The sequence below is a fragment of the Bison bison genome, unplaced genomic scaffold, assembly GCF_000754665.1.
Source record: "Bison bison bison isolate TAMUID 2011002044 unplaced genomic scaffold, Bison_UMD1.0 scf7180017864289, whole genome shotgun sequence".
Lineage (NCBI taxonomy): Eukaryota > Metazoa > Chordata > Mammalia > Artiodactyla > Bovidae > Bison > Bison bison.
This window is the reverse complement of record NW_011494861.1, coordinates 19,627,029-19,640,303: the sequence shown is the minus strand read 5'-3', so window position 1 is coordinate 19,640,303 and position 13,275 is coordinate 19,627,029. Positions and strand designations below refer to the sequence as shown.

The 13,275-nt window shown below is 44.0% G+C and overlaps 1 protein-coding gene across 1 annotated transcript in view; it reads left to right on the top strand.

Annotated features, from left to right (window-relative positions):
- Positions 1 to 13,275, top strand: part of LOC104996010 (quinone oxidoreductase-like protein 2) — a 37,986-nt gene that overhangs the window by 9,373 nt on the left and 15,338 nt on the right. The window contains exons 5-9 of the mRNA XM_010850122.1: positions 1,751 to 1,816; positions 2,576 to 2,685; positions 4,084 to 4,165; positions 8,799 to 8,980; positions 10,974 to 11,202. Coding sequence (XP_010848424.1) covers positions 1,751 to 1,816; positions 2,576 to 2,685; positions 4,084 to 4,165; positions 8,799 to 8,980; positions 10,974 to 11,202 — 669 coding nt within the window. The remainder of the gene's footprint in view (positions 1 to 1,750; positions 1,817 to 2,575; positions 2,686 to 4,083; positions 4,166 to 8,798; positions 8,981 to 10,973; positions 11,203 to 13,275) is intronic.

Sequence of the window (13,275 nt, the reverse complement as noted above, 5' to 3'; positions counted from 1 at the left end):
CAAAAGTCTACAAATAATAAATGCTGGAGAGGGTGTGGAGAAAAGGGAACCCTCTTACACTGTTGGTGGGAATGCAAACTAGTACAGCCACTATGGAGAACAGTGTGGAGATTCCTTAAAAAACTGGAAATAGAACTGCCTTATGATCCAGCAATCCCACTGCTGGGCATACACACTGAGGAAACCAGAAGGGAAAGAGACACGTGTACCCCAATGTTCATCGCAGCACTGTTTATAATAGCCAGGACATGGAAGCAACCTAGATGTCCATCAGCAGATGAATGGATAAGAAAGCTGTGGTACATATACACAATGGAGTATTATTCAGCCATTAAAAAGAATACATTTGAATCAGTTCTAATGAGGTGGATGAAACTGGAGACTATTATACAGAGTGAAGTAAGCCAGAAGGAAAAACATAAATACAGTATACTAACGCATGTATATGGAATTTAGAAAGATGGTAACGATAACCCTGTATACGAGATAGCAAAAGAGACACTGATGTATAGAACAGTCTTACACTACTGTAAGTTTGTACAGATCATATTCCTAAGATGTGTCTTTGTTTAAGAAAGTCTTGATTACATAAATCATATTTAGAAAAAATATTTAGTTAACAGTTTATATCTGAACACTGTTTATATGTTATGAAAAATGCTTAATTACAAAGGCTGATGTATGTTTTATTTCTGTTTTTCTAAATGACCTACAGTACTTGGTAGGTGTACTAAAATTGTTTGGGGAGTGGGGTTTAGAAAAAAAAAAATAAAAAAAATAAAAAAAATAAAAATAAAAAAATAAAAAGTATATTAACCGAAATGAAAAATTCACTAGGGAGTTTCAAAGGCATAATTGAGCAGGAAAAAAAGCTAATCAGTGAGCTTAAAGGTAAAACAATGGAAACTATCCAGTCTGAGGAAATTTTTTAAAAATTAAAGAAAAGTGAACAAAAAAAAATAAAAAAATAAAAAAATAAAATGCATGTTGAGGGAGTGGGTCTGGTAAAAGCATTTAAGGCCTTGGTAAGACCAGTGAGCGGAACACTCTTTGTCCCCCTCGTGATGTCTGTGTCAGAAACTTTCTCTGTCCCTTTTTATACTTTAATAAAACTCTGCTACACAAAAGCTCTTGAGTGATCAAGCCTGGTCCCTGGTCCCGAAGCTAAATCTTCGGAGAACACAAATCCAACATCGTTCCCCATAAGCTATCAGCACTAAATCTTCAACATCTGAGATGCGTTTTACCCTCACAGCACACCTCCGAACACACGTGACCAGGGCTGCCAAAATGAACGGCACAATTCGAGAATCTGAACGTCTATCACCCAACAAATCTTCAACCAGAGCAAAGTGCACAGAACCCCCATTATATTAAGGTCAATATCTACTGCTCTGTAAACTATGATAAGTCATACACTTTGAGCCACTAAGATTTATGTCTGCAAAGAGTTCTGATGGCAGCTGGAAAAAAGGACTCTAAAAAGAAAAAAAAAAAAAGAAAGAGAAAAGTGAAAGTGAAGTTGCTCAGTCATGTCTGACTCTTAGGGACCCCATGGACTGCAGCCTACCCGGCTCCTCCATCCATGGGATTTTCCAGGCAAGAGTACTGGAGTGGGTTGCCATTGCCTTCTCCGCTGTCTTACTGGATCAGAAAGAACAATTTTCTTTCTTTTTTGGATTAATTTGGGAAGGGGTCCGATGGCAAGAGCGTACATTTGAACATACCCTTAATGGCATTTTCCCTTCAGGGAGATCGAGTCATTGGCCTGCCTGGCTTTAGTGGTATGGCTGAAGAATGCATCATTGACCACAAGGTAGCCCTACTCCTCAATATTCATCCTTGGAGATTCTTTTTCTGCTGTCTTTCATTTTCACCTATCCCTCAGTCCTTCTCCTTTCTTTTTTTGTATTCTTTTGGTTATATCTTGTTTCTCAGCCAAGCACTTCTTTCTTTCAAATGCTAAACCCTTTTTTTTGGTTTGCTTGTTTTGGTGTGACAACCATTGCATAGAGCTTTGTTTGTGTCGAGTGGTTTAATGAAGAAGGGCATTTTGTTTTCTGAGGCCTGGAACAATCGACTGGCTGTCCAACTGGACCATAGTTAGGTGGTTTTGGTAGAAAAACTGGTTTGAAGCCTGGATGTAATGAGCTTCTTCTCCGCACCAAGCTTGTGAAAGACAATCCTCCTGGGAGGTAGCAGGCTGGTGTAGGGGTGTGGCTGTCCAGGATGTGAATGGTGCCCCCTAGTGGTGGCTAGTACACACCTTTTTTTTTTAAACAGCTTTATTTAAGGTAAAATTTTTGTACCTTGTTATTCATTTATTATATTAATACTGCAGTGGCATGTGTTATAGCCTGTGCATATTGGTTCCTTCCTGATCCAGATGCCAGCTTTAGGATTTTTGAAAGCTGATGTGCCCAAGTCTTGAAATTGACCATCACTTGCTTGGTCTTGACTGGGCTTGGTTCCTGACATGTGTTGCCCTTTGCAAGTCAAGTCATAATATGTATTGAGCAGCCTTTATGAAGAGGTACAGTGCTTAATCTGTAAGTCACTGTTATCTCTTTTATAGAACCTGTGGCAGATTCCAGAAAAAGTGTCCCTCCGAGAAGCTGCTGCTCTGCCCGTGTCGTATGGCACTGCTATTTTCGCCCTGGAGCATCGGGCCTGTACCCAGCCTGGGTGAGGACTATGTCGACGACAGAGGGATAGATGGTACCTCTTCTAGTACCAGAAATGTCCACCAAGACCGTGGCCCTCTGTTTCCTTCCCTGACCCTGTGTACATTCTAAGTCCCTTCGGTCATGCCCGACTCTTTGCGACCCTATGGGCTATAGCCCACCAGGCTCCTCTGTCCATGGGATCCTCCAGGCAAGAATACTGGAGTGGATTGCCATGCCTTCCTCTAGGGGATCTTCCCAACCCAGGGATCACACCGGAGTCTCTTACATCACCTGCATTGGCAGGCAGGTTCTTTACCACTAGCGCCATGTGGGAAGCCCTCCCTGACCCTCACGGCTATCTAAGGAAAAGCCAAAGGAAAGGAGTGGCCCAAGATTGGAGCCTGGTGACAGTGGGGATACCCTTTTGCCTGAGAGGGGACGGTAGACTTGGCCAATATGAATTTGGAGAAATCTTTCTCTCAAGTCTGACCCCTCTGGAGATCACTTCCTAGAAAACCTTACATTTTAGAGAGCTGGTTTATTTCAACTCATTTCACTCTGGTTTTAGTGGAAGTCTGTGGCATTTGTTTCTGTGAGGCTTGGCTGGGCATCACAGATCACAAATACCATAGGCAGGTGGTGTGTTGGTAAAGAATCCACCTGCCAATGCAGTGGACACGGGTTTGATCTTGGGGTGGGAAAGATCCCTTGGAGAAGGAAATGGCAGTCCACTCCAGTATTCTGAAAAGTCTCATGGACAGAGGAGCCTGGCAGTTTACAGTCCATGGGGTCTGTAGACTGGAGTCCCTTTGTGTCTCACAAAGAGTGAGACAGGCCTGAGCACTGAGTGACTGAGCCCAGCGCACACACAGTGGTATTTGCTTCTGTGAGGCTTGGCTGGGTATACTTAACAGGTATTTCAAGCTCAGAGGTGCTGAATTTCTCACTTCACCGGGAGCATTCCCACAGCTTCTTGCTCTTTTCTGAGAGCTCAGAATTGCTCCAGGGAGATGGGCTTAGAAGAGCGGCGACTGCTACGTGATCATCAACTTCTGAAAGTTGGCAATGTTTAGTATGGGAGTGATTTTAGGACAGAATTTAAGAAGCAGAAATTGGAGTGGTAGCGCAAAGGAAGGCTACCAATGAAATGAGGAAGAGGCTACCTAGAGAGATTAAGGACCCTCACCTGGGAATTCTTCAGGACTGGACCAGATTAGCACTGATCTACATATATGACACGGCCCAGGAGGCTGGAGAGCGTTCATGGACGTGTACCTGGACACGAGGGGGTTAAACTCACGTGATGAACTCTCAGTTCTCGTCTTGCTTTAAAATGTCCCATCTTCAGAATGTTCATGAAATCATATTGCTGGATGACTTTTGGTTTCTTGAGTAACACTCCTCTTTCCCTGCACAGAGAAACTGTTTTAGTGACGGCAGCAGCTGGAGCCACAGGCCTCGCCGTGATAGATGTGGCAACAAACATTCTTCAGGCCAAGGTATTTGCAAGTTCGAGTCTCCATTAAAAAATATCATACCTCCTGCTTTCAAACATGGAATATATTCCTTTATTTATAAAAAAATCAGGTGTGAGGTACTGGGAACGTTAAGTAGCCTGGAGTAGAGTCTTGCCATCTATTTGCTTGCAGACTAGTGAGGGGACTGAGGAGTAAGTCTCTTGTGCTTCCAGTTATTAGACCTTGGTAAGATTCAACTCGCCTCACAGCTTCTGAAGATTCTATTCCTTCTACCTGTAATGCTCTAAACTGTCTTCCCCTGAACTTCAAATTTAAACTCAGATGCTGCTTTTTCAGGGGAGTATTCTCTGTCCCTCCCCTCCATGGGACTATCTCTATGTGGTCTCTGAGCGTCCTGTAACTCTCTTTCATAGTGTGATTAGCCCTGTTGGATCAGTGTCTCCTTCCCACTGGACTGTAATCCCCCCTTAAGGCAGGACCAGTATCGGTTTGATCCATTACTATAATTGCAGCACCTAGCATGGTGCTGAGACCATCGTAGGCATTCAATAATTATTATTATTATTTTGTAAATTTATTTATTTATTTGGCTATGCTGGGTCTTAGTTGCAGCATGTGGGCTCTTCAGTCTTCATTGTATCCTATAGTTGTGACATGAGTAACTCTTAGTTGTGGCTTGTGGGGTCTAGTCCCTTGACCAGGAATCAAACCTGGGCTCTCTGCTTTGGGAGTGTGTGGTCTTAGCCACTGGACTATCAGAAAATTCCCTAAATAATTATTTCTTAAGTGAATAAATAAATACATGAAAGAAAGACCCAGTTAAGTGGCAGAGAAGAAGAATTTCTTGGAGAAGGTGGACATTTATGCTGACATTTACAGTTGAATAGCGGAAGAAGAGAAGGGAAGGGAAAGCCATTTAAGCCATGGGAAGACAGAGACACAGGTACTAACATGATTCCTTCTGGGAATGGCAAATAGCATCTGTGGAGCAAAGGATGTGGGCAATGGTGGGGGGTGACTCTAGAGAGGTGGAAGGGATAGGATCATGAGGCACTGAGGAATCTGAACACTTCTTGGAAGCTGTCAGGAGCTATTGAAGATTTCGCAGAGGAATGACATGATCATCTTTGCATTTTTGCAGAGTTCACTTTGGTAATGATGGCGATGAGGGATGGGACAAGGTCAGGGGGTCAGGTGTAGTCTGGAGGCAGTAGGGCAGATTCTTGAAGCAATTGAGGCCCGAGGTGATGATCCTTGAAAGAGGGCACTGGAGGTGATGATCAGAAAGATACCAAAGCAGAAGAAAATAGAGAATTTGGTAACGGGAGAGCATCCTAAAATAGTTGAAGGAACAAGGACCTTGAAGTTGGCCTGCTGCGTTGTGTTTAGTTGCTCAGTCGTGTCTGACTCTGCATGAGGTCTGTCTGACCTCATGGACTGTAGCCTGCCAGGCTCCTCTGTTTCTGGGGATTCTCCAGGCAAGAAGACTGGAGTGGGTTGCCATGCCCTGCTCCAGGGGATCTTCCCAACCCAGGGATCCCCACATTGCAGGCAGATTCTTTACCATCTGAGCCACCAGAAGCCCTGGAGTTAGCCTGACCTAGGTGCAAGTTCTCGCTCTGTCTCTACCTTAACAGCTTCAGTCACCTCATTTGTATGATAGTGCTTTTCTCATCGTGTGGTTGTGGGCATATTGAGATCACATGTGTCATGTACCAGTCTGAGGCATAGTGTGTTGGGGAGGATCCTTTACAAAGGGATCCTGGTATTATCAGACATTGAGTGGGAAGGCGCAAACTAGATGCACTTAGAGATTTGCCATTTGCTGGGACTGAGAGCCTCGGAGGAAGTGGTGAGCTCAGTGTTGGATGTGCTGAGTGTGAGCTTCCTCTGGAGCCTAGAGGCACAAACATACTGTCCTGGTTTGGTGATAATTGGACTGATCTGGAATTTCTCCAGGTGGCAGCTCTCTTCTCACATTGACTCTCTTTTGGGAAGGATATGTGAGTTCTGAAACTAGTCTCAGATACCAGGAGGCTCCTCATGGGATATTAACACATTCACACTCAAAATAAGGGCTTATAGCACCTCTCTTAAGTGGGAGACCAAAATTAGTCTCATTGTTTAGAAACACTGACTATTTTACATTTCTGGGAAGACAAGACTGTACTGTTTGTTTTAAATAGATACAAGAAATTAAATACAAAATTTTGCTTTAATTCCAGTATTTAATCCCAGGAGATGTGGATTCGATCTCTGGGTCAGGAAGATCCCCTGGAGGAGGAAATGGCAACCCACTCCAGTATTCTTGCCTGGAAAATCCCATGGACAGAGGAGCCTGGTGGGCTACAGTCCATGGGGCTGCAAAACAGCCATGCTCGACTTAGTGACTGAGCATGCATGCGTGTATTTTCTTTAGCAGGAATAATGGTTTTAAGCAAAAGCAAACAAACAAAAAAATAATGTCATCATGTCACTGCTCAGAACATGTCATTTTGATAACACCTTCCATTCACAGTGTCTCAGGTTGCTTTCACATTGCCTGCACAGCAATTATCTTACCCTAGTCCTCACAGAACCCATGGGAGATGGGGAATGGAAGTGTTTATTATCCCTATTTCACAGATAAAGAAAGTGAGGCACCTGGAAAGAAATGATTCGCAGCAAGCCTCCCTGGGACTTACAAGGAATCCTGGAGTTGGAGTCAGGTGCCCAGCCCTAGTCTGGTGTGTGCCCACTGTGTGCCCACTGTGTGCCCACTGTGTGTGGGTGCTGCTGTGCAGGGCAGCCGTTTGAGGGTTCCACTGGGGAGCATTTGAGGGTAACTTTTAGCTTCAAATAGTTAAGGGTGAGTCTGGACTCTTTTAAGGGCACAGATGTTCTTGGGTGTTTGAATGCACATTCTGAATGTCACCTTGAAGCCAAAGTGCTTGGGGTGGTGGCGGCTGCCCAGTGAACAGGCACCTCTAGGCAATGTTGAGGGATTCCCTGGTGGCTCAGATGGTAAAGCATCTGCCCAAAATGCGGGAGACCTGGGTTCGATCCCCGGGTCTGGAAGATCCCCTGGAGAAGGAAATGGCAACCCACTCCAGTATTCTTGCCTAGAAAACTCCATGGATGGAGGAATCTGGCGGGCTACAGTCCATGGGGTCGCAAAGAGTCAGACACGACTGAGCAACTTCATTCATGGAGGCAGTGCTTCAGTGTCTGAAGCTTTTCTGAAGACTTCCAAACCTCAGACCTCCTCACAGTATGGCCCACAGCCATTTATGTCCTCTTTGGCAGGCCGTAGGCATGGCTTTCTCCCAGCTCGAAGGAGTGGGCCTCAGTATCAGTAGCATTGGATTTGAATAGTTGTTCTACCACCTGCTACGTGAATAATCCTGGCTTAAGTACTTAACCTCTCTGGGTCAATGTCTCCATCTTCAGAATGGGACTAACTGTAAGTCCCCCATAATGTTCTTATTAGGTTTAAATAGAATAAATAATTGCCTGTGTTTAACAATAGATTCAATTGATCTAACACTTTGTTTCCCAAGTGCTTATTCCTTTTAATTTTAAAAATATATCTTAGTTTATGGATGGGGGTAACTGAAACTTAGAGAAGTTGGCAGGTAATGCAGACAGATGTTGAAAGCATAAACTCTAGAGATGAATTACCTGAGTTTGGATCCCAGTTCTGCCTCCCATGAGCTGTGTGACCTTGGGCAAGATACTTGACTTCTTTGGCCTGTCTCTTCATCTTCAAAATGGGGATGATAATAGTGTGTATATTATTGGGCTATTAAAGTGAAATGAGTTATTAATATATGTAAGGCATTTAGAATAGTGTCTGGCACAGAGTAACCACTATGTAAATATTAGATCTTACTAAGTAATTTGCCTTAAGTAACACAGCTAGTTAGTAACAGAGTCAGGATTTGAACTCAGGTCTGTCTGACTTTAAGCTGTTTCCACCGAATCATGTTTTACCCCCTGAGAAGCCCTTTCTGATCTTCTAGCTCTAGGTTAGGTGCCTCTAGCTTGCACTTCAGAGCCCTCTGTGCTTTCCCCATCATACTGCTGGATCATGCTTTCTTGGCTCCAAGCTTGGTATTTAGGTTGTATCCTTACTACTTGACTCATAATGGGTACTCAGTAAATGATGGGCTTCCCCTGGTGGCTCAGATGGTAAAGAATCCACCTTCAATGTGGGAGACCTGGGTTCAATCCCTGGGTTGGGAAGATCCTCTGGAGGAGGCATGGCGGCCCACTCCAGTATTCTTGCCTGGAGAATTCCCATGGACAGAAGAGCCTGGTGGGCTACAGTCCATGGCGTTGCAGAGAGTCAGACATGACTGAACGACTACGCACAGCAATAAATAGTGGTTTTAATTTTCATTTGAAGAAGACGTTGTGTCTCCTGAATTATTTCTTAGCTAGACCCATTGAGCTTCCAGGGTTCCTGGAAATGTGGACCCGGTTGTCAGTGGGGCATGGAGAGGCCAGCACATTGATGCTGTGTGATGGGCCTGCTGTGTTGGATTGAGGCTGGTGCTAAGCAGAGGTCATATTGGTTTCCTTGATCAGCACCCTTTGTTTGGAGGCTGGGTGGGTCAGGTGCGCCCCTTGCTATGTATTCTGGACCATCTGAAGTGTTGTGTTCTTCATGTAGGTAATAGCTGCAGCTGGAAGTGATGAAAAGTGTCAGCTGGCGATGCAGAGTGGGGCACAGTCCAGTGTGAACTACAGTCGGGGCAGCCTTAAGGAGGCTGTGGGGAAGCTGGTGGGCAGTGGCGGGGTGAACGTGGTCATTGACATGGTGGGAGGAGACATCTTCCTGGAGGCTCTCCGCAGGTAGGTGAGGTGGTCCTCCTGGGTGGGCTAGACCGGGGGCTCTGCTGAAACCTTCCCAGACCTCTGGCTTCCTTCTGGCCTTCTGCTTTCTTGTTTTTGCTGCTCACTTTTCCTGTAGGCACTGGCAGCAACGGGAACAGCTGAGTGGGTGGGTGAAAAGGAATAGAAGCAGAGGGAAAATCAGGAAATGCTTAAATATAGCAAAAACAAAATAGCCAACTGGAAAATATCCAAAAAAAACAAAAAACAAAAAACTGCAGACTCTCTAGTTGGCAATATCAAATGCTTTAGAAATTATACATGTGTTAAATTCAGCTCTGCCTGCACCCACTAGCTACTTTATATACATGGTATGGGTAATTCTTTTTATTTTTAATTAAACTTTTTATTTTGCATTGGAGTATAGCTGATTAGCAATGTGATAGTTTCAGGTGGATGGCAAAGGAACTCAGCCATGTATATACCTGTATCCATTTTCCCCCAAACTCTCCTCTGTGGGTAATTGTTGAGGAGATCATTGTTTGGATGTTAGAATTACTGGGGTGGCAGACCCCCAGTTCATTATGCACCAAGGGAGAGTCTCTTTTGATCTTACTGGTTTCTGAAGCTACCACCAGTGTAGGTGTCTTCTTGACTTGTTTTATTTAAAAAAAAAAAAAAATCACTGGAGATTTCATGGGACTGTTGTATCCATACTAATTCTCATTCCGTTTCAACCAGGAAGTCTGCAGTGCTCTGATAGTATTAGCTTCATTTCTCATGTCATCCTGGCAAGCATAGTTTTGTGCTTTATCTTAGCTTAAGGAGAAGAAGCAGAGAGAGCAGCTTGCCCACAGAAGGGATCCGTGTGGTCCCCTTACAAGACTGGTTAGTTCCTCTGCTCCTTACTGTCTTTCTTGCTTATGGCTTATTTTTTATCTTTTCCTACTGAGAAATCCAAACTGGTGCAGAATGGTTCCCCCCTGCTAGTTTGCAAGGTCAAGAGGAATTCTCAACTGGGAATTTAATGCATGTTGCTTTTTTTTTGTTAATTGTGGTAAAATACAGGTAACCTAGTATTTAACATTTTAACCATTTTAAGTGTACAGTTAAACTGGTTCACCATCTCCAATATTGTGTAACCATCTCCAATACAAACTCTGTACCCATTAAACAACTGCCCGCCAACTCCCATAAGCTCTATTCTATTTTCTGCCTCTCTTAATTACTGTCCGTTGCTTTTTCTTCCCTCATACTGTTTTTTAGTGTGGTAAAAAGGATATAACAAAAGGCTTGCTATATTAACTGCTATAAAATGTAGAGTTCAGTGGTGTTAAATATATTTACATTGTGAAACAGGTCTTCATGACTTTCTTCTTGCAAACCTGAAATTCTGTACCCATTAAATAACTCTCTTCTCCCCTTCTCCCCAGCCCTTGGTAATCGCTATTCTACTTTGTTTCTGTGAATCTGACTCTTTAGATACCCCAGATAAGCAGAATAATACAATATTCATTTTTCTGTAAGTGGCTTGTTTCACTTACCGTAATGACCTTAAGGCTCATCTGTGTCTTAAAATGGGACAGAGTTTCCTTCCTTTTTAAGGCTAAATAATACTCTACTGTATGTATATAACACCTTCTGTTTACCAATCCATCAGTGGATGGACATTTGGATTGTTTCCACCTCTTGGCTTTTATAGATAGTGCTACTGTGAACTTGGCTCTTCAAATACCTCTTCAAGACTCTGCTTTCAGTTCTTTTGGATATAGACTCAGAAGTGAGATTGCTGGGTTATATGGTAGTTCTGGTTTTGAGTTTTTGAGGAATCTCCATGCTGTTTTCCATAACATTTGCACCATTTTACAATCTCACCAATGTTCCTTGAGGGGTCCACTTCTCTAGATCCTTGCTAACACTTATTTTCTATTTTATTTTTAATAGTAGCCATCCTGGTGGCTGTGAATGTGCATTGTCTTTTATAATCTTTGTTTTTTCCTCCTTTTCCCCTCAGCCTGGCGTATGAGGGCAGGATCGTAGTGGTAGGTTTCGCTGGAGGAACCATTGCTTCTGTACCAGCCAATCTGCTGCTGCTGAAGAATGTTACTGCCATGGGGCTGTACTGGGGCAGATACCAGCAGCAGAACTTTCCCGTCTTCTCCAGAAGCCTGTCCTCAGCACTTCAGTACTGCCAAGAAGGGCGCATCCAGCCACACATTGGAGAGGTTTTTGAACTGGAAGAGGTGAGATGCTCTTGTGTTCAGTTGTTGAGTCGTGTTTGACTTTGCGACCCCCCTTGGACTGTAGCCCACCAGGCTCTTCTGTCCATGAAATTTTCCAGGCAAGAATACAGGTGTAGGGTGCCATTTCCTCCTCCAGGGGATCTTCCTGATCCAACAGTTGAACCCACATCTCTTGTGTCTCCTGCATTGGCAGGTGATTCTTTACCACTGCCCCACCTGGGAAACCCCTAAGACACTCTTAAGGAATATGATATAGCTAGTCAGTCAGTTCAGTTGTTCAGTCATGTCCGACTGTTTGCGACCCCATAGACTGCAGCACGCCTGGCTTCCCCGTCCATCACCAACTCCCAGAGCTTGCTCAAATGTATGTCCATCAAGTCGGTGTTACCATCCAGCCATCTCATCCTCTGTCATCCCCTTCTCCTCCTGCCTTCAATCTTTCCCAGTGATATAGCTAAGGCCAGGAAATATGTGTCAAACTATGGGATAGTTTCTCTCTGCATGCGTGTGTGCTAAGTCACTTTAGTCCTGTCTGACTCTTTGTGACGCTATGGACTGTAACCCACCAGGCTCCTCTGTCTATGGGATTCTCCAGGCAAGAATACTGGAGTGGGTTGCCATGCCCTCCTCCAGGGGGTGGATATTCCCAACTGAGGGATTGAACCCCGGTCTTCTGCATTGCAGGCAGATTCTTTACCACCTGAGCCACCTGGGAAGCCCCGGTTTCTCTCTAGAAATTATAAATCTTCCTAATATGGAATTAAAGGATGAAAACACAATGGGGTCTCACAGGCTGCAGGATCATAGGATTTCTCTCTGTCTTGTAGGTTGTGTAGTTATATACTCAGGCTTAGTAAATCAGAGGGAAACTGAAACTGTGAAGGCCATGAAGGAGCTGGATTTTGAGGGCTCTGTCTACATTGCTGGTGTCTTAAACAGAGGGTTGTGATAGTACTTTAGAAAATGATTTACTGGTGTTGATATGAACTCTGAACTGCACAGCATACGAGTTTAAAAAGGAAGCCCTTCATTTGACCTTTGGTTTTAGAATGCAGACTCTTTTAAAGTACAACCAGATGATCTAAGCTGGAGTTCTGTGAACAGAACAGCAAATCATACTCGGTATCAAATGACTGTAATTCATCCATTAGTCACTGTAGTTAATTTTGTTGGCTATTCAAGCCCTTTTTTCACTACTTTACAGTCCCATTAATGTGGCTTCAGTGTCCTCCAAAGTGTAATTATGTGCATGCATATGCAATGTAGTTGTAAATGCAAATCTGTTAGATATTCACTGTGAAGGGTTTTTCTTTTTGGACAGTGCTGCATGACTTGTGGAACTTTAGCTCCCCAGCCAGGGATTGAACCTGGGCCCTGACAGTGCAAGTGCTGAGCCACTGGACTACTAGGGGATTCATGGAGTTTTCTTTTTTTTTTTTTTCCCCCTTAATATGTTTTACTCTTCAAACGACTGTTTTGGTAACTCTAGTCAGCCACTGGTGGAGGCGATGTTTTGTTCATATGCAGATTAGTGGAGCCCCAGGTGCCAGGTTTCATTCTCTCCACCTTCCATTTTTATGGTTTTCCTAAGATGAGATGAGACACATTCTTCTCAAACGTGGTTTACTTTCTTCCTCATCTTTTTGGTATGTCAGTCAAGAAGGTAATCTTCAGTAGTAAAAAGAGAAACTTATTGGCCATCAGAAAACTGATTGGATTCTGTTTCCAGCTTTGTCCCCATCTATTTGCAATTTTGTGGAAGTCCCCTCACCTTTCTGATCTTTACTTTCCACATGTGTAAAGTTGAGGAGTAGGCATTCCCTTGTGGTCCAGTGGTTAGGATTCGGTGCTTTCACTGCTGGGGGCCAGGTTCAATCCCTGGTGGGGGAACTAAGATCCCATGAGCCACATGTCATGGCCAAAAAAATGCTGAGGGTTAGTATCTATGGCTTTCAGTTTATACTTCTGAGCCACATTCTGAATGAGAGTGAGCTGCTCGGCTCTGGGGCTCCATCTCTGCTGGGACCTCAGTGAAGTGAAGTGGAAGTGAAAGTCGCTCAGTTGTGTCCGACT